Source organism: Sphaeramia orbicularis, chromosome 12 (assembly GCF_902148855.1).
Source record: "Sphaeramia orbicularis chromosome 12, fSphaOr1.1, whole genome shotgun sequence".
NCBI lineage: Eukaryota > Metazoa > Chordata > Actinopteri > Kurtiformes > Apogonidae > Sphaeramia > Sphaeramia orbicularis.
The window spans coordinates 40,481,226-40,500,489 of record NC_043968.1 but is presented as its reverse complement, the minus strand read 5'-3'; the positions used below and the strand labels follow the sequence as shown (position 1 = coordinate 40,500,489).

The 19,264-nt window shown below is 41.0% G+C and overlaps 1 protein-coding gene across 1 annotated transcript in view; it reads right to left on the bottom strand.

Annotated features, from left to right (window-relative positions):
• Positions 1 to 19,264, bottom strand: part of kdm7aa (lysine (K)-specific demethylase 7Aa) — a 25,777-nt gene extending 6,513 nt beyond the window's left edge. Inside the window, exons 1-7 of the mRNA XM_030149294.1 lie at positions 19,125 to 19,264; positions 8,317 to 8,402; positions 7,698 to 7,815; positions 6,958 to 7,118; positions 2,122 to 2,263; positions 1,141 to 1,327; positions 577 to 739 (exon numbers count right to left, since the gene is read on the bottom strand). Of these exons, the coding sequence (XP_030005154.1) occupies positions 577 to 739; positions 1,141 to 1,327; positions 2,122 to 2,263; positions 6,958 to 7,118; positions 7,698 to 7,815; positions 8,317 to 8,402; positions 19,125 to 19,222 (955 nt within the window). The 5' untranslated portion in view covers positions 19,223 to 19,264. The remainder of the gene's footprint in view (positions 1 to 576; positions 740 to 1,140; positions 1,328 to 2,121; positions 2,264 to 6,957; positions 7,119 to 7,697; positions 7,816 to 8,316; positions 8,403 to 19,124) is intronic.

Here is a 19,264-nt window from a genome sequence, read left to right as displayed (position 1 = left end):
GCTGAGAAAGCATGGCTGAAGACTGATTGAAGACATCCAGCAGTTGACAGGCTGAACTGAGCTTTGTCTGCATGGTTTCAGTTGGAGAGCAAAGGAACTCCATCGCTTTAAAAAGTCCACTGAGAGACTGATGGGTGAATCATTGCACAACAAGAGCCATTAGCTTCACTATAGTGAATGCAACCATGTCATATTTAGTAGTGGCATCAGAAAACATCTTTTTCTCCTCTTAACAGAACTTCTAATCATCAACAATAGTGATGTTACTTAAAGGAACGTAAGAAGAAAAAGCTGTGATTTACAGCTTTACATTACAAAAGAGGACAGTTTTTCATTTTTCCATTGTAATTATCATCATTAAGAACTGTTTGGGTTGCTGCTCAGGAAGAAATTCCCTCTCTTATTTTCCTTTGGCAATAATAGAGGACCTTTAAGCAGCCTGTATTTTCCTGGCAGCAGCCATGGGATTCATGATTTTGTTTCAATTTGTGAATGTATGTGTTAGGGTCAGCAGTGCAGACACTTCAGCTTTAAAGAATCCAAGACTTTTCACAAGAGTATAATGATCATACAGACCTGTAGGGATGAGCAGGGTGGTTCCTTGGGTAACAACACACTTGTAACACTTGTCCACTTTGTCCCCAAAAAACACTTCACTCTGATTGGGCGAGGAGCTCCATGCCTCATATAGTGCAAGGTTGGTGGGGGTGGGCTTGATTAGGTAGAAAATCTTCTCACCCTATAAAGAAGATGGAATATCAAGCTATCACGATCATTCTGATCACTTTGAATTAGAAGTGTTGACTTGAGCACAGTTGTCATGATGCTGCTAAAAACACACCCACCCATACCTCTTAGTTAAAATTAATGTCAGCTTTAGTTTATGGAAGTGGGAGGGTGAAATCGCAGTCAGTGCTGCTGGATACATGTGCAAGGCAAGGGTGACCTTTCAGCAAACCAATCGGGCACAAGCACTTGGCCTAAATATTTCAACATATACAAACATATCTATTAACCCAAGGTGTGACAAATGATAAGGTCAGCGTGGGCTTCAAATAACCAACAAACATGAGTGGACAATAACAGGTCCTGACAGTTGGTTTTTTTTTAGTGTTTGGTACATTTTTAGCGAACACTCACCCAGAGAACATGGTACCAGACAGAGGTGCCTCCAAAGTCTATGTGGAAATCTGTGTAGCTGTCTTTGACCCCCATAAGACAGTACTTCTGAACAAAGGGCTTTGGGAAGAAGGAGTCATCTGGCCAATAGTTCTCAACCCAGGACATCTTCTGAGCCACATCAGGAACTTCCACCAACTCTGACATCCTTCAAAGTGTAGGAAAGGAACAAGTCTGTTACATTAAGTTGTACAGACTGCATTGTTGTGCAACACTTTAAAATGACGGCAAAAAAGGCCAGACATTCAGTTTAACATAGATGTTTTTCCTTTGTTTTAGCACAAATACAGAACAATTTTCTTTACTATTCATTTGATTAATCAATTATTCTAAGAGTGTTTTTAAAACTACGTCATTTGGTGTGGGCTTTTGGACTTTACAGATTGATCCACACCAATTTTGTAGTTATGAAACCGCTCTTGAAGGTGATGGACCAAACAGCTGGTCTTTGTTCTGACCAAAAGAGGTGGTCTCAACTCACTTACTCATTTACAATGTAAAAAGAGTACTTGGATAGTTCAGACTTTATGTGACACTAAGCAAGGTTATCACTGGCAATAAATAAATGAAGCAGAAAAACAAATGAATGAACATCAGACCAGTGCCTTTATCTTCTCCCAGAGTTGCAGTGTGAAAGGAAAAAATAACCGGGCCAATGTATAATGTATACGTTACAAAACACCGCTACACGGTATAAATGCACACTGATACATTTCCTGTTTAGTGTGATCTCTTTATGTTGAATTTCTACTGTTATCACATAATTCATCAAATTGCAATGAAAGTAATCAGTGTCAGACTAACATGAGAAGATTTAAAAGGAACTCATTCAAGGGAAGGACTATAAGGTCGGATTTATTACTTTAAATGTATGTGACAACTGACTTTTACTGGTTTGTGTGCCTTTAACCTCCAGTACGAACAGACAGCAGCATATCTTACTTAGTGTCAGAGAACTCCAGGCTGATGAGGTTGAGGACCTTGGGTCGATGAGGGTTGGTGTAATACTTGACAAACTCACTGAGCTTCATCTTGCTGTCAGCCTGACGTGCCACATCAATCACATCAATGACTTTGTCACCACCTAGATTTGATAAGAAGTGATAACACATCCAGATGTACGATTTAGTCTGTGAAGTATAAAGCACAAACTCTTGAATGAAAAATGTGTGCGAATTTTTAATTGGCTGTTGAGTGGGTGTAGGGATCTATGGGGTCAGAGGCCTGCTGGCATCTCCATGTGCTTTTAGAGATCAAGCCCTCAGGGAAACTGGCACCAATATGGCAGTGTGGGAAGGGGCTGTACAGGGAGGTAAGAGAGACGATCCGTCAATCTGTCCAGACTAGTGGTCCCTGAGGAGGGGGAGTGGGCGGCGGTGAGAGGGCTGCTGTGTTTAATGTCTATGTGTGGGAGATAGAGAGCCGAGAGGGAACTACGCATATAGATGTGAGAAAAAGAGTGGATGCTGTATGTTTGTGTGTGGAGGACAGAAAACAGATGTTTTAAAGGAAGGGAAAGATGAAGTCAAAAGCAGAGACTTGTAGCACACTGCTCACAGTTGGGATGCTACAAATCACACTTGGGTGACACGTGGGGCCGGAAGTAAGACCGAGGCGGAGTGTGTGTAGCAAGACAGCTGGTTGTTGTATTTTCCCCACACCCCTCCCACACCCCTTTTTATTACCCCTGTGTTCGTTCTCTCTCTCTCTCTCTCTCTCTCTCTCTCTCTCTCTCTCTCTCTCTCTCTCTCTCTCACACTCTCTCACACACACACACAGCCCTCTACAAGCCCAGCTGGCCAGCGTCTGATGACAGGGAACAGCTGGAGTAAGGGTAGTCAGTCACAGTGAAAGACTGCTTGAAAACACAAAACCACAAGCTCTGACACCAGTCTACAAAACCCAAAAGTAAGAAAAAAAGTTCACATTCTTACTAAACCAGAGTTACCTGATGTCCTACAATAATCATGATAATAGTTTACAGCCAGTTTTGTTGAAAGGTCTTTAATGAAAGTAACTGTTGTAAATAATGTCTTTACACAGGGGACAGGCACTACCTCGGCTTCTGATCATTTTCAATAATTACGGCAGTCACCTATGATCTTGATACAATGCACCCCTACATTGAATTTTAAAGTACACATTCCATCACAAGCGACCTACCCGCCTACAACAAACACATAGGTCCTGTGGCAATATTAGTCCAATATGAAAGCAAATTCTCTGTGATTTACAGTGTTTGTTCTTTCCTCCATGCATTTTATTCCACATATTTAATAGCTAATAATTATGGACACTGTGCTGACAATTATAAATATTGGCTAATTTTTAAAATAATTTTGGGTGCAAATATATGAGGCTTGTGTTCTGACATAGTGAGGACACCCATTTACAGAAAGAGCAAACCCAAATTCAGAATAAAAGTGCAAAAGGTGATCAGATGTAAAACATGACTGTTCAGTAGGGAACATTTTTACCCCTCGGCCAACATCTGGCCGAAGGGTATTGTAATAGTTTTGTCGTCTGTCTGTCCATTCAACAACATAATTGCATTATCTGAAGAATAGATTGAGATATCTACACCACATTTATACTGTGGATACATCTTTGGCATGGAGCGGAAGCCTATTGAAAATTGGTCACCTTGACCTATTTTTCCAAGGTCAAATGGCATCAAATGGAGACAGGACCCCTTTGTTGGGGTGATATGTTTGCTTGAAACAGCCTTGTGTAATTATAATATCTGAGTACTTTCAAATATAAATATGCACGTAATAGCTTTTACACAAAGACAATCTAATCTAAATTATAGGGCCGTAACTTTCACCAGAATCTTACACTATATTTGGCCGAGGGGTATTTAAAGTGCGCAGCACATTATGTTTTTATCTTTCAACAGGCTCAGCAGTTATGTGGTAGCCCATTAACTGTAAGCTTTGATGTCATATTCCGGACATAATGTCAGTAAATTCAAGTAAAACACAGACTTTACATATGAAACATAGATGTGGGGAGGTAGTTTCTCACTCCCAGGAGGTGCTGGTTATATAAGTGTTGTGCAAAAGGGCTTTGGCCAAGATGATGAATCATATTTTGCTACATTAAAGTTGTATATGACTTTCGTCACCAATTTTTCACCAAATCTGTAAAACCTGAGTCATAGCCTAAGTATCACAAATCCATAAGTCTTTCCGTGATTACACACCTGAATTTCTTCCCTCACTGTGAACAATTTCAAAGTGTACTCCACCATAAACAGTTCATTTGTTTACACACAGATTCGTTGTGACTTGCATTGTGACAAGTGGAGCTCCACTCAACTGCAATAGCAAGAGGCAATGACAATGCAGCCATAATGCAGCTGCGTGGAGCTCTGCTTCCCACAATGCACATTGCGATGAATTTCTGAAAATGCCCAGGTGACCTACCAGCTCTGTTTGTAAACAAATGGATTGTTTATGGTGGAGTACACTTCAAAATTGTTCACCATGGACTCACGGATTTGTGATACTTAGGCTATGACTTGGGTTTTACAGATTTAATGAAAAATTGGTAACAAAAAACATACGCAGCATTAAGTAGAAGTTGTCAATAATTTATTTATAATGCCATGAAGCCCCCTCCTCTCTTTAAATTCAAGATTATACCTATTAATCATGACTGGACTCCTCACCACCATCTCTGAAAAATTTCATTAAATCATGGTTTGCATTACAGACAGTTTCTTTTCAACAAATGCATAATAAGTTCAGATGCTGCAGCAGAATCAGATTACAGATCAATATCTTTCCATCTCAGTGAACTGCACATTAGTGAGAAAATGCTTAAAGCTGATTATACTTACTATACTTATTATACTTATGTACTGTGTTTGTACGACAAGTGACACAATACAGGGAATAAAGAAAGAAATAAGTATGGCCGCAACAGAAGTCCTTTCCAGAACTGAAGAGGAGATATTTTTATAAATGCATGTTGACAAGGTTTTTATCTATCTGAAGTAATAACTGACTGGCAGTCTCCCATCTATGTCATATTTGCAGTATGGATCCTAAAAAAACAGAAATAGTGTCTCATATAAAGTAAATATTAGTGTATGTTCTGTCTGTCTAAATCATATCAACTTCTATCCATAAGCTGCATCCTAGGGATGCAATGGTACAGGTTATCCATGGTTTGGTATGTATTGTGGTTCTTGAGTCATGGTTCACAGCATGGTTCGGATATGGAGGCTGACAGGAGCCTGACGCAGAGGCCAGCTGTGCGTTGAAACGTAAGTGGGAGCTGATGGAGAGCCTTAAGGCTCATTTATGCTCACCTTACGTACATAAATAGGTTTGTCCATTTCTAACATTGTCATGCGCCACTGCCTTCATACCTCCATGCGTCCTGTACATTGGAATGAGCGTTTCTCAATCAATCAATCCTCCAGAGGGCGCCGGTTTTAATTAACATACTGGCTGAATACCACAAAGAAGAGTAAAGTTTTTGAGAAGAAGAAAGTCAATAACAACAAACATGGCGACGACAGAGGAGGTTTTACTAACGTGGATACTAACGTCGATATTGAGAAGGATAGTTGTCATAAATATGTCAGTACTTTTACACTAACTCACAGTCGCTCTTTCAAAAGTTCTGCTATTTATGGAAATTATTCTGTTCAAATCTCAACACTGCCTCCACAGTTCCTGGTGGTACTGCTCCGTATACTCTGTCTGGATACACATCCACAAGCTCAAGGAAAACAGACAGAATTACGTACGAAATGTATGCAGAGGACAGACAAGAACACTCCATCCGTATCCGTCTGCATCTTTAACGTAGAACATAAATGAGCCCTTACTCGGAACTAGATCCGAGTTCCATTTAAGTCAACCGGGCTGGATGCAGCGCACTGCCAGGCTCCACGCCCAGCTCCAACCAATGACAGTAGAATTCTGTAAGTCAGTCGTCTTGCAAAGCTCTAACATAAATGCGAATTGTCTGGAAATGTCATTTGAAAATGACAAATGAGCCATACCACAATACATGCTCGCAATGAACTGCTAGGGGCATACCGATTGGTGTGGCAGTACGACGTGTACCATTGCACCCCTACTGCATTCAGTAAAAGAGTCCCCACTAACAAATAATCAGTACTCTCTTACTGTGCCTAGTCATTTACCACACACTAAGTTGGTGGCACAAATGCTTAGACTGACACTAGTGAGAAACAGAAGACATCAGCGTTAACTCCTGTTGTCTCATTGTCCTCCAGCTGTAAGAAATGTAACCTGAGACTCACTCCCTGGTCACAACACCTGTGCCTTGGCTTAATGTTCAATAGGGCATGGGAGAAAAAGATAAAGCGAGAATGGGAGTCTGTAATCTGAACTTAATGATAAAAACACCAGTGGGCTTGGTAATGGGCTTGTAATAGGAGCTGGGAAATGGCAGGCTGTTTCAATAAGGAAGCCTAGTGGTCATCAAGAGGGCAGTGAAAGCTAAGCCATCACTCATTTAGAAGTCGTTCAGCCATCGCCTGATGCCTGATAAGTGGGTTAAAACCCCATGAACCTGGAAACCTGTTCATATTGACACACAGATGGCGCCTACACAGCGATGGCCACTTAGCTGGCCGGTGTTAGGTGGTTTCATAAGCTTTTTAAGCTGATTGAGGCTACTGTTTATTCCAATCAGAGCCTGCATCCTCCCCAAAGGATAACCCTTAATGTGTTATCGTAAATTCGATACAGCGGATGCCAAATGCTCGACGCTATAGAAAAAAAGTGTCCTTACCCACATACTGCTCCACATCTTTGACGGAGAAAGTAGGAGCAGGTAGCTTCAGCCCCAGACCCTCCATCTCAGTGACTACGATGGGGTAGTTGAAACCGTGCCTCTCCAGGTACCGGCGCGTCACCTGCTCACCCTTCATCTGCATCATAATCTCCTCACCACTGGAAGAAGAAGTTCAACATCTATTATCAATTCATAATTCTAACATTCTAAACAGTTAGTTCACCCAAACCACAAGTAACTGTTCATCATCTGTAGCGGTATAAAGCCATACAGGTAGGTTTTGCTTCATTTAATTACATTATGCTTTTGTTAAGTTTCTGCCACTGCTTCAAATCTATTGAGGGTTAGGGCAGAAAACATTAAAACAACTTTCCATCTATGCAGACACTTGACAATAATGGAAGTAATAGGAGAAAACATGGACCCCTGGCCAAGCAAAAGGGCTACAGATCACAGAAAGTGGGTGATGTAGGAGGTAGTTTTATGAATATTTAAAAACCTAACACCAAGTGAAACCTTCAAACTGATGATATGAATCCTCTATTCTGTTAGAAGGCTATATCCTAAATTAGTGTGGATAGAAGGGATATCTTTTCATGAGCCATGAAGAACATGCATACATACGCACATAAACAAACCCCCAAAATGTAGTAACATTATTTTCACCCTGTTGTGATTTATGTAGGGTTCAGTTTGACAAGACAGACAAGACTTGCTACATCCCACTTGAAAAATACCTGGCGAAGGTCCTGGTCTGCAGCTCCTTGACAAACACTGGGGTGCCAGCTTGCACTGGTTTCGTTCCATCATCTGGCTCTGTGTAATCATGCCGATGCCAGTTGTTGCGCTTTTTCACTACAAACAAACAGAAACATTTTTAAGGATGCTTACTTTCTAATTTCAGTGTGCCACTACCCCCTGAAGCTTGCTGTACCAACAAAGTGGCAAATTATGCACATCAGCACCACTTTTTATATGGACATTAATTTACTACTCAACCCCTGTGCTAAGAGAAGGAGGGCTTGTCCAATCAAAGTCAAGAGCCTACAACACCATTCAATTAGCCTGTTAATGTCTGTCCTCTGGGCTCTTGGAGGTTAACCCATTCCCCTCCCCCACTGAAAAAATATCAGACTTGAGTAACACTGCTGAGAGTGGCCTTATCCCCAGGGACCAGGCTAACATACAAAGACAAGGGTAGGAGGCGAACAACTGAATGGAGAGAGTGTTAAACATGTGAATGTAAATCAGAGAATCAGAAGACAGCAATGATTAACATAGATGGTAGGGCTGAAGGGGACAGAGAGAGAAGGTAAATTAAAGGAACAGTGTCACTAATAAGAAAGAATTACTCACTCAGGGAGGGTCCATGTATAACATCACAGTTGGGACAGTGGTAAACATCAATATCCACAGCATGATGCTCTTCTACCTGCACACAGCTGCACACAGACAGAGAGATATCCATTAACATGTTGGCTGAATTCAGGATGACGGGATGTGTAACCTACATTTCCAACTATATATTTCCAGCTCGAAATTAACAACAAAAACAACAGAAATATATACATCAAAAATGTGTGGGCCATTGTTCTTGCTCTTGAGTCAGACTAGTGTAAATACAGTTCACTCATAATTTTAAATTATGTTGTAAGTACACAGATAATTATGATCAAATGCAAGAGCCTGTCAAATTCTAAAACATTTTCTAAAAAACATAGTGAAGTCTTTGTCTAGCCTTGACAAGTTGTTACAGATTAGTCTCACCCAAGTGTCTATGAAATGTTGTTAAACCCCAGATGTGTTATGAGAGTCAAGGGTTACATGTTTAACATAAACAAACACTAACAGAGTCTGAGTCTCCGATCTATTTTATAAAAAATTATGTTGTGTCTGCAGTGTTGCTGCAACACAGCGTCCTTGAAGCAAGTTATACGGCCTTTTGACAAAACATAATGTAATGATTGAGGATAATGTAAAGACTCGCATGAACCTTGAATTTTCACTATACATCTTGGTTAAAGCTGCGTATGACTTTAGTCACCAGTTTTTCATCAGGTCTGTAAAACCTGTGTCAGCCTAAGTATCACGAATCTGTTAGTCTTTCCATGATTACGCACCTGAATCACTTCCCTCACACTGAACAATTTTGAAGTTGACTCCATCCCAAGCAGTCCTTTGTCAACATACAAAACTGAAACCAAACCGTCACTCTGGCCTTTTCAGAATTCCACGCAGCCGCAGCAGCAAGAAGCAATGAAGCCGTTTCCATGTTTGTTGCTGCTGCAGTCATACTGCGGCTGCATGGAACTCCCATTCCCACAATGCACTTCATGACAAATTTCTGAAAATGCCCAAGTGACCTACTGGCTTGGTATGTTAACAAATGGACTGCTTGTGATGGGGTCATCTTCGAAGTTGTTCACCGTGAGGGAAGTGATTCAGGTGTGTAATCACGGAAAGACTAACGGATTCATGATACTTAGGCTATGACTCGGGTTTTGCAGATTTGATGAAAAATTGGTGACGAAAGTATTGTAATTTCTCATACAGTGTGGTTTGCACTTTTCTACACTGTATCTACAACCATGTTTGTCTCAATTACAGCACTACCCCCGATTGTCCTGAAACAGCCAAACCACAGGCAACACACATGCATTCCTCTGTTGCATACCAGAGCCATTCCAGAGCAGCATGAGTCAAACAGCAACAAAGCTGCAACTCTGCACTAAATGCACAATACCTAAAAAGTGTAAACTGCAAGCATCATGTTTGTTTGACTCAAACATGCATGCTAGTCATTCTTACATTTAGGTGACAAGCAAAAGAAGCAAGAAAAAAGGTCCCTCCATGCTCAACAGTCCCATTTGTGAGATTTGCAAACAAAGACAAAGTTCACACATCACTGTCTGTGCCATAACTTGAATCTGAAAATGACCATAAAACATATGCTGACACAATTTGTTCCAAGATTGATAATAAGAAATTAACATATTGTTTAATGTCTGAATGACAAACTGCTTATTTCCCCAACGCTTTTTTCTTATTTCACTTGTAGTAATGAGGAATGCACTTTTTAGTGCTGGTGGCTGGGACTAATGGCCCTGGAGTAAGCAATGTGTAATAAAACAGCAAGCACACAAACTAGAAATTTAGTATACTACTCATGTCATCATAAACGTTTGCCTCTGACTCAGGTGATTAGCCTCAGTTGTCTCACAGTAACAGCATTGTGACACAGCTTATAAATGGCTTTCTCGCTGATATGACCACCACCAAACCAGAGTTTAAAGGGGAAAGCCTGCAGGAGACATAGAGCTGAATGCAGTCTGCTATCAGCTTTGATCTGGGAGGAATTGCAGGAAATTGTAAAGGAAATAAAGCTGAGGGTCATTAACTCATCAGGAAGTGGTGAGCTTGTGTGAATGCTGGCCCTAATAACTGTGGTGCGCCAAGGATATCAACAATAGCTCCCACTAGGTAGTTTACTGTAGACAACCAGGTGTCTTCATTAATGGCTACACAGAAAACATTTAAACAGTAGGAAAGATCATATCTAATGAGACAAAGATTCAACTACTGACATTGTTGACAAAGTTGTTGATAGGGAAGTAACAGGTATTCAAAAGTTTAAGACCACAGCCTTTAAAAAGCCAAAATCGCCACAAAAATGTGGATTCGATGTCATTTTCTGTCAGGTATTCACACTGTCACAACCTCTTGATGGCAAAGGCAAAAAAGCTTTCTCTCTTTGAACGTAGTCAGCTTGTTGAGCTGCATAAGCAAGGCCTCTCCCAACACGCCATTGCTGCTGAGGTTGGACGCAGTAAGAAAATCATTTTGAATTTCTTAAAAGATCCTGAAGGTTATGGAACAAAAACCTCAAGTAGTAGACCCAAAAAAATTTCACCGGCGCTGAGCTGAAGGATCCGATTGGCTGTCCGTCAAGACACAGGATGAGCCTCGACCCAAATGAAGGCGGTTACTGGTGCCGACTGCAGCCCAATAACTATCAGACGGCATCCGTGAGAGAAGGGCTTTAAGAACAAAAAACGTTTTCAAAGGCCTCGTCTCCTTCAATGCAACAAAACTGCCCGTTTGGACTTTGCAAGAGCACCAAACACGGGATACTGAAACACGGAATAACGTTTTAATCTCTGATGATGAAAAAATGTAACCTTGACGGTCCTGATGGCTTCCAATGTTACTGGCATGACAAGGAAATCCCACTGGAGATGTTTTCCAGGTGGCACAGTGGAGGGGGTGTGGCCATCATGATCTGGGGTACTTTTTCCTTCAGTAGAATGATGGAGCTTCAGATTGTGCAGGGGCATCTAACGGCGGCTGGCTATGTGGAAATGTTGCAGGGGGCATCCCACATGACTGAGGGCCTTCATCTGTGTGGTAATGACTGGGTTTAAAAACAGGACAACGCTGCAGTTCACAATGACCACCTGACAAAGGACTGAGAACAGAGGAATAACCTCACTCTGTTGGACCATCCTGCGTAGGGGTGTAATGGTGCACTTGTTTGTACCAAACGTTTCTGTTTCCTCTAGATACATTCAGCAGTGGCGAATTCTCAGCGCTGCTGCAAAACAAAACAAAACATGACAACAGAGAGTATAACAGAGGTACAGAAGCCAGTTCGGACATTCAAAGCATGTTGTTTCACTTTCAGTTTTCAGTATGTTGCAGCTTTGTGGAAAAAAAGAGTCCACGGGTTCCTTTAAAGAAAAAACATTTTTATTTTTTAACTAAAGTTGGCAAAATCAAGTGAACCTGGTCCTCCTCTCCTTCACCGTGCCTCTGCTGAGGTGTTACTGTGAAGTCACGTTCACAGCACCTCAGGGAATACTGTGAGGCGTTCAAAAACACTCAGTAAATTACAGCGTTTGCCATAAACGAACATTGAACATTCAAAAATATAAAACATGTGGGGTGCCTGTTAATGCACAAATGGATTGAAAAATATTTTGTAGAAATGTCCCGTGTCAGGTAGATATGGAGTGCACCCCCCCCCCCCTTTCACTGGTCTCCTTCACTGTATCAAAAACATATCAAACCGAAGACCCCTATACCAAAAACATACAGAACCAAAATTTTTCTGTATTGTTACACCCCTAATCCCGCATGGTCCCCTGATCTAAATCCAACTGACAACATTTGGGGATGGATGGCAAGGGAAGTTCACAAAAATGGACATCAGTTCCAGACAGTGGATGCCTTCCATGAAGCCATCTTCACCACTTGGAGCAACATTCCCATTAGACCTCCTGTAAACACTCCCACAATAATAATAATAATACCAATAATAATTATTATTATTATCATCATCAAGCATGCTGAAATGCATTTTTGAAGTGATCAACAAGAACGGTGGAGCTATTCATTGCTGAGTCCTTTGTTGAAACTTTTATTTGTATTTTAGGGGGTTCTGGGTTTTTTTGAGCTGTGGTGTTAAACTTTTGATCGGCTGATGAACAGCCTATTTCAGTTTAGTTGTTGTTTTCAATAAATTGCTTACTCCAATTGTTTTTGTCTTACTCCTGTTTCGAAACTCTTAGAACCTTTTTAAGATCCAACAATACGAAATGCTAATTCTTGCAATTTTTCAACTGGTCTTAAAATTATGATCAGGTGTGTGTGTGTGTATATATATATATATATATATATATATATATATATATATGTATGTATGTATATATACACACACACACTCCTGATTCCATTTTGCTTATCACTTCCACATAAAACACTAAAAACAGAGGCTTAAGACACACTCCTGCTCCTGCACGTGAGCAAGCGGATGACCAACAATAACACTGTACAGTGCTTGGCTGTAGTATTAAACAGCTCATGTATCAGGAATCTTGGTTCGAACATGCGGCTGCTCACTGGGGAAAGCATGAGTCACAGCTCTCTGCTGCCGCCGCTGCTGGCTGTTGTCGAAGGCAGCGTGTGTTCTGCTGAGGTGACCTCGCTGTCCTCATCTCACTTGGTACTTTCCTTTATGTAATGCCATATTGGGAAATCAGGGCACTGTGCCACATATACAGGCCTGAGTCAGCTTATGTGTCACCTGTGATTATTACGTCCGTAACAAGGCACCCAGGCAGCTTGTGAAACTGTGTGGGCTTGAGACAAAAAGAAAGAGGGGAGGAAACTCAGCTGAAAGGGAAAGGGGGCCAAGTATTTCCTGTCTTGCTCAGGGATAGAGATGTATTGCATCATCACAATGATGGTGAGTGTGCAAACTGCACACAAAGCAAAGATCTGACTGAAACAAATGCACTGATTATCTGAACATTTAATTTAAGTGTTATGGGCAGTCTGATATGACAATATATGTATACCTATGATGACAGAGGAACATCTATATGTATACCTATGATGATGGAGGAACATCTATTATTTTGTATAATGCTAATAATCCTGTCACAAATCTTTATGGGTTGTTTTTGTTATTTTGACAATTTGCATTCTTTGACAAGTCATTATGAAATAAACATAGAGTATGAAAAACTTGTCACAGACCAGATATCTGTGTCCTAAATGAATTTACAGCAATGTTCTTTGTGATATGCATTGTTATCTGGATGTGAAAGTACATATCTCAGGAGATGATGTTTTAGTTATATCACACAGCCTTAATAGCTTTATCATATGCTCAACAATAATAGCAGAGCATATTATAACAGAAGTGACAGGACAGACACTGCAGCACACAAAGACCAAAACAAAACGTGAACTCATTCAGTGTGGGGTGTTATTCGGACAGACTGTGACAACATTGCTGTAGATTACCAAGCCAAACAACTCTTCCTGAATGAGAGGAGATGTGTGTACTTGGCTAAACCCCCACCATCAACAGTCCCTCTGCCTCCACTTCCTCTCATCAAGGACCTCCTTCCTGTGTGACTGAGAGGGCTTATTCATTAGTCCATGCACTGTGAGGGGTACATTGTCCTCAATGATCAGTGCAGAAACACAAAAGGCGGTAGGCTGGCATTGCCATTATTTTAAGCTCTAAATAACCGCTCTGCATGGGGCACAGTCACGCCTACATTAGAGAGCCAAAGTAGCAGATCCTTAATGGATGGGTGGTAGAGATAGAGAGGAGATGAGGGCAGTTAAACACACCTGGCTATCTTTATCTACCCCAGAGGAGCACCTGACTCCGCCAGACCTTTCCTTATTGCACTCAGTTACTTACATAAACAACAGTGCTGGACTCTCAAAGCAGTTAGAACCACTGAGCCTTAACAGATGGACAAGAATTTGTCATTTCCCCCCACTGGTTAGATCATTTTAGGATGAGATCTGTAAAGTCACGTAACATCTCTGCAATGGTTACAGCTTTAAAGAGAGACAGGGGCCTCTCTGTAGTCAGCTGGTAAACAACAAAAGAGGTTCACTTTGTTGTTTATGGGGCGTCAGGCAGCCCCGGGGAGTTTTAACAACTTAATTGTTTTTGGTTCAGGTTGAGCTGCCTTAAGGCTCCTCACACTGAGGCTCTGCTTTCACACATGTCTTCAATGTGGTTGTCTTTAGGCCCCTGTACACTCGTTCAACCTGCAAGTCAGCCTGGCGATTAAACTAGCAAAGCTAACCCTGAGCTAACAGAGTAAGAGCTTGTGCCAAGATCTGGCTAATGAGAGTAATTCTTTGAAAAACATTATACATTATAAATTACAGCAATATTATTATTCTGAGCATGACAACAGAAGCAGACCACTTTCATAACATTCTTAGTTCTGTAACGCCACTAAGCTGTCTCTCACATTTTAGTTGGATATTCTCTCACTGAACTGATTTAATATTCAACATATGGTACAAATAATAATCATGTACTATTTCATAAAGGTTTCGAATCACATGGTGGAACTTTAATTCACCATAAGTTAAACTAACTGCTGAACAATGCACAAGGCCATTGCCCCCTGTTCAATATTGATCATATGTACCAAACGTGATGCAACTGTCTGTCCCCAAGAGATGGCCCTGCTAATGAACATTAGCACAGCCTTTAACAGTAATTTTGAGACTTTGCCCAGTTAAGTTGCTAGAAAAACAGACAATGTGAAATGTGTCCTTCATAGGTGATTGTTAAAAGACAAATCATTCCTATAATCTGTCCATCCGCTTAACACAAACACTAAAAAGGTAGTCTGTAGAGACTATCCATCTCTCTTTAGTGTGTGCACACTGTGTGACAATGACGGATCATGCATTGAACTTGGCTCAGTTCCCATCAATCACTTGCCTTGTCCCATCAAGCCCCCTAGTCTATTATCACTCCTACGTCTGCACCTAAATCAGACAACAAGCTGCCCCAAGAGCCTAATAGCAACACTGGGGCATATCCTGTGATCTGACATGACCCACTGAAGATTTCCAGAACATAACATGGATGGTATTCATTCAAATGAGCTCTTGGAATCAATCCCTTTATAGAAGCACATGTTATAATGGATAGAATCCTGCATGGTAATAAATAGAAAATATTTCTAGTCCATATCATAGAGTCTCATGAAGTGTATCCCAAGAGTTCTAGAGAGAAAAATATAAAACTCTTGCCTTTGAAATTCATTAGCTCCAACGGACATGACAAGCACTTAAATGTAGTTAATTCTAAGCCTGTTTCATGCCATGATCCAATTATTTGTTGAAATTATCTAACTCCAATACAAAGGATAATCTCTCTTGCCTACCTCCATGATAACAGCCTGTGAACCAATTTCTGTGTAGAGAACTCAGTTGAAAAGTCCACACATTTGATCCTGAGTTCTTCATTGCTCTCTCTTTTGGTCCTCTACAGCTGTAACAGCACATACTATGAGCTTAAACATGGAGTCAACTAATGTCAACAGACATCCAGTTCCTAGCACAAAAGATGCTAGCACAAACTTTACATAAGCACACACTAATCATAATGGAGACCCTTTAAATTTGACTTTATTTACTGGAAAGTACTGCTCAGTGACTAAAGGTGGTGGTGGTGGGGGATTAGATGTGAACATACTGCATTACTTCCCCTTGCAAAATGTTCTCAGTATTTTTACAAAAAACAAGCAGATGCTCTTACCAAGTTCCCTTGCCACTTTGACTTATCAGAATAACCATTTTGTTTAAGGAGGCACTGAGGTAATACTCTCTGCACTTTTGCACATTGTTTTATTCTCACACAGCCAGACATATTGCCACACTTCATTATAATGCTGTGTTAGTGCCGGAGAAGGATCTGCCTAAACTCTATGATTCTGGAAAAGAGAAAAACCTTTGTGTTTCTTTTAACCACAATATTCTTAGGCAGTAATGAGCCTTGGGTGCTGTGATGGTGCTTTAGCAAAGAGTGCTGAAGGGAGAACTTGTTTCAGTGGAACACTGGCACTTGGGGAGATAAAGTCCTGGCATTAAAACTGATAACCCCCCCCCAAAAAAACCAAAAAAAAAAAAACCCCAGAGAACCAAACAGGTCTGCATTATTGTACATCCATTGTAAATCTAATTCAAAACCTGCCATTATCAGCATTTTTCAGCAGCTGAAACAGGTAAAGTACAGAAACCTGAAGGAGAGGAAATAGTCAGCTGCTGGCAGGATTTAGTCCAACAGACCACTTCCTGTGGGGCAGACTACATTGCTTCATCTCCAGTGTCAAATTTGGAGAAACTGACCCTACAATGCAGTAACATAACATATAATTTCTTATTTTTGCCTTCTTCTATTAAACAGGCATTATGATATATTACACACAAGGTTCATCCTGTGTATCTGGTACTACAGAGTTGCTGTATTGTGATATGAGCAACACTCATCTGACTAAATATGTGTCTATGCCAACAATTTTTACACGATCCATGATAAAGCCACAAATATCAATAGCATATATATGTCTTAGCTACACATATTACCTCAGCTTGACATGCACTTTATTTTTCTGCTCTCAGTTTAGCTCTCTGCTAATTACATCAACAACAGTAAACCACACAGTCCTCCATTTATGCGTCCTCAGTCCATCACAGTCCCAAGTGGTGTGGTGTACAGAGATGCTGAGAGATACAGGTGATGGAAAACAGGACACTCTCCAGAAACTAAAGCAGCGAGACAAAGTCCCCATACAAACAGCAGTTCTAGCCTTTCTAGCCTGCTGACAAACAGGCACCAGGAGGTTGACCTCCTCTCCTTTCCACTGGTTCAGCATGCCATCATTCAGAGCCAGAGAAGATCCCTTTCCTTCTGGCCAGCCTCGTGGGAAAGAGGCTGGAAATGTGGCTGATTTTGGAGCTCTGCTGTGAGTCTGTGTATCTGCTTATTAGTCATCAATGGGGGAAGCTCCAACATTTGTTCCTTTTTTGCTGGCACATGACACACAGCCAGTCTGTTTTGGCTCCAAAACGCCACGAATTCTGGCCGCCAAGTTTTCTGGCAGCACGCTTAATGTGGTTACGCAATGGCTTCCGTCATTTCAACATGAGCGAAACAGACGATTGTATTCATAAACAGTTACCGTGGATATGTGCCTACACAAGCCAATTCAAAGAAGCGAAAAAACAGGGAAGGTGTAAGTTTTGTCTTAGTCAGCCTGTGGACTTAGGTCCATACTGATAAAAAAATACAAGTTACATAAGGCAGGCTAAAGACTTACTGATTACTAGTGTTTGACACTTGACATGATTTGTCAACCTATTATCTTAATCCCTATTGAGAAATCATCTTTGTCTTGGATTCATAATAGAGAGCCTGAAGGATTAATGGACCTTAAAACTTTTCTTTTTCATAAATATCTAATTTACCAAGAATAATCCTCATAATTTTTATAACCAAATACTGTATAGCTCCTCTCTATATGATTTAATAGATTTTTTGACATACTTGAACACTCATCATAAAATTAAAAGGTACAGCCTATACAATAATTTTATATAGGCCTGACTGTAATCCCACGACATTTTCATCAGTCAATCAGAGTTTTGTTCTAAATCTTCAGGTTGATAGGAAGTGTCATCTATAGCATGTATGACTGAAATTTGCCATTTTAGCCTAGATACACAATAGGGTTGTATTACACAACAATGAAAAAACCATTATGACTTTGTCAGCCTCCAACCGCCCACCCACCCACTGAGTGGATTGTAAAAAGCACTGACACCACCAGCCCATTTGCAAAAAGTAATGACGATACATCATCAGGACAATAAACTAGGACATAAAAATATCTCAGATGTAATCTAGGGACATGGGCCTGCCTGGTACCTTGAAATAATTCCCCAGTCCGACACTAGGGGTCTCTAACCATGTGCCTCTTCTTTCTGAGGGGGGATTTAAATTTCTCAAGCTGTCAATCAACAGCCCAACCATAACAAGCTCCTTGTTCTTTCCGTGTTTCTTTACAATAAAATTAAACACTAAGAAAGTAGCAAAATGTAAAACAGCTTAAATCAGCTCACATCTTAACATTTAGGAGTCTTTATGATAACAATCTAACTAATCCAGCACAACAATAATCTGAGGGTTGTCTCTACACAAACGGAGGTTATTTGGTGACTGTATCTTATATAAATAAGTTTAAAGTGCAGCTAAGGCCGGCCTGCTGTTACCATTACCCTGAATAACCTGACGTGCTAAGCCACCCGGCGAGCTCCAACAGACACACCGGCGTAACTTAACTGATTAAACTATCTTTTAATCTACTAAAACTCAATTAGACAAACGTTTCACAAATCGCTAACACAACTGTGTCAAACAGTCCAACACTGAGTCTTTGTATGTCATGATGACCCCATCCAGATCCTGCTGACTGACACAGCTCGGCAGGTCTCACAGATCCGTATATCAGTGCGTAAAAACTACTTGCCGTGAGGCTTTAATTTAATCAATAACGTTGACTACCAAAACAAACCAGAGACTTGCCATGTGTTTTAGACCCACCAGACGTACGACAGAGTCAATATTAGTCCATTCCAGAAGACGCAATCCCACTTTCTTTCGTTTAGTCAGGTCAATAGACGCTTTAAACCCCGTCGCCAACCGCTAGCTCGTTAGCACGCTAAGTTAGCTCCCAGTCAACACCGCTACAGAACCGTCGCCTTTCTTCTATAAACGACCACAGTTTGTCGTTGGAAGAAGACCGTGTGTGTCGAAGATGTTAAAACCTGCGTACCTGCCGTGGAACCAGTCTTTACAGATGTCGCATTCGATCATAAACCGGCTCACATCGTAGGGCTGCCGGCAGACACAGTACAGCGGGGCCGCCGCCATCTTCCTACTGTCCCCAAACAACGCAGGAATGAAGCGGGGCGG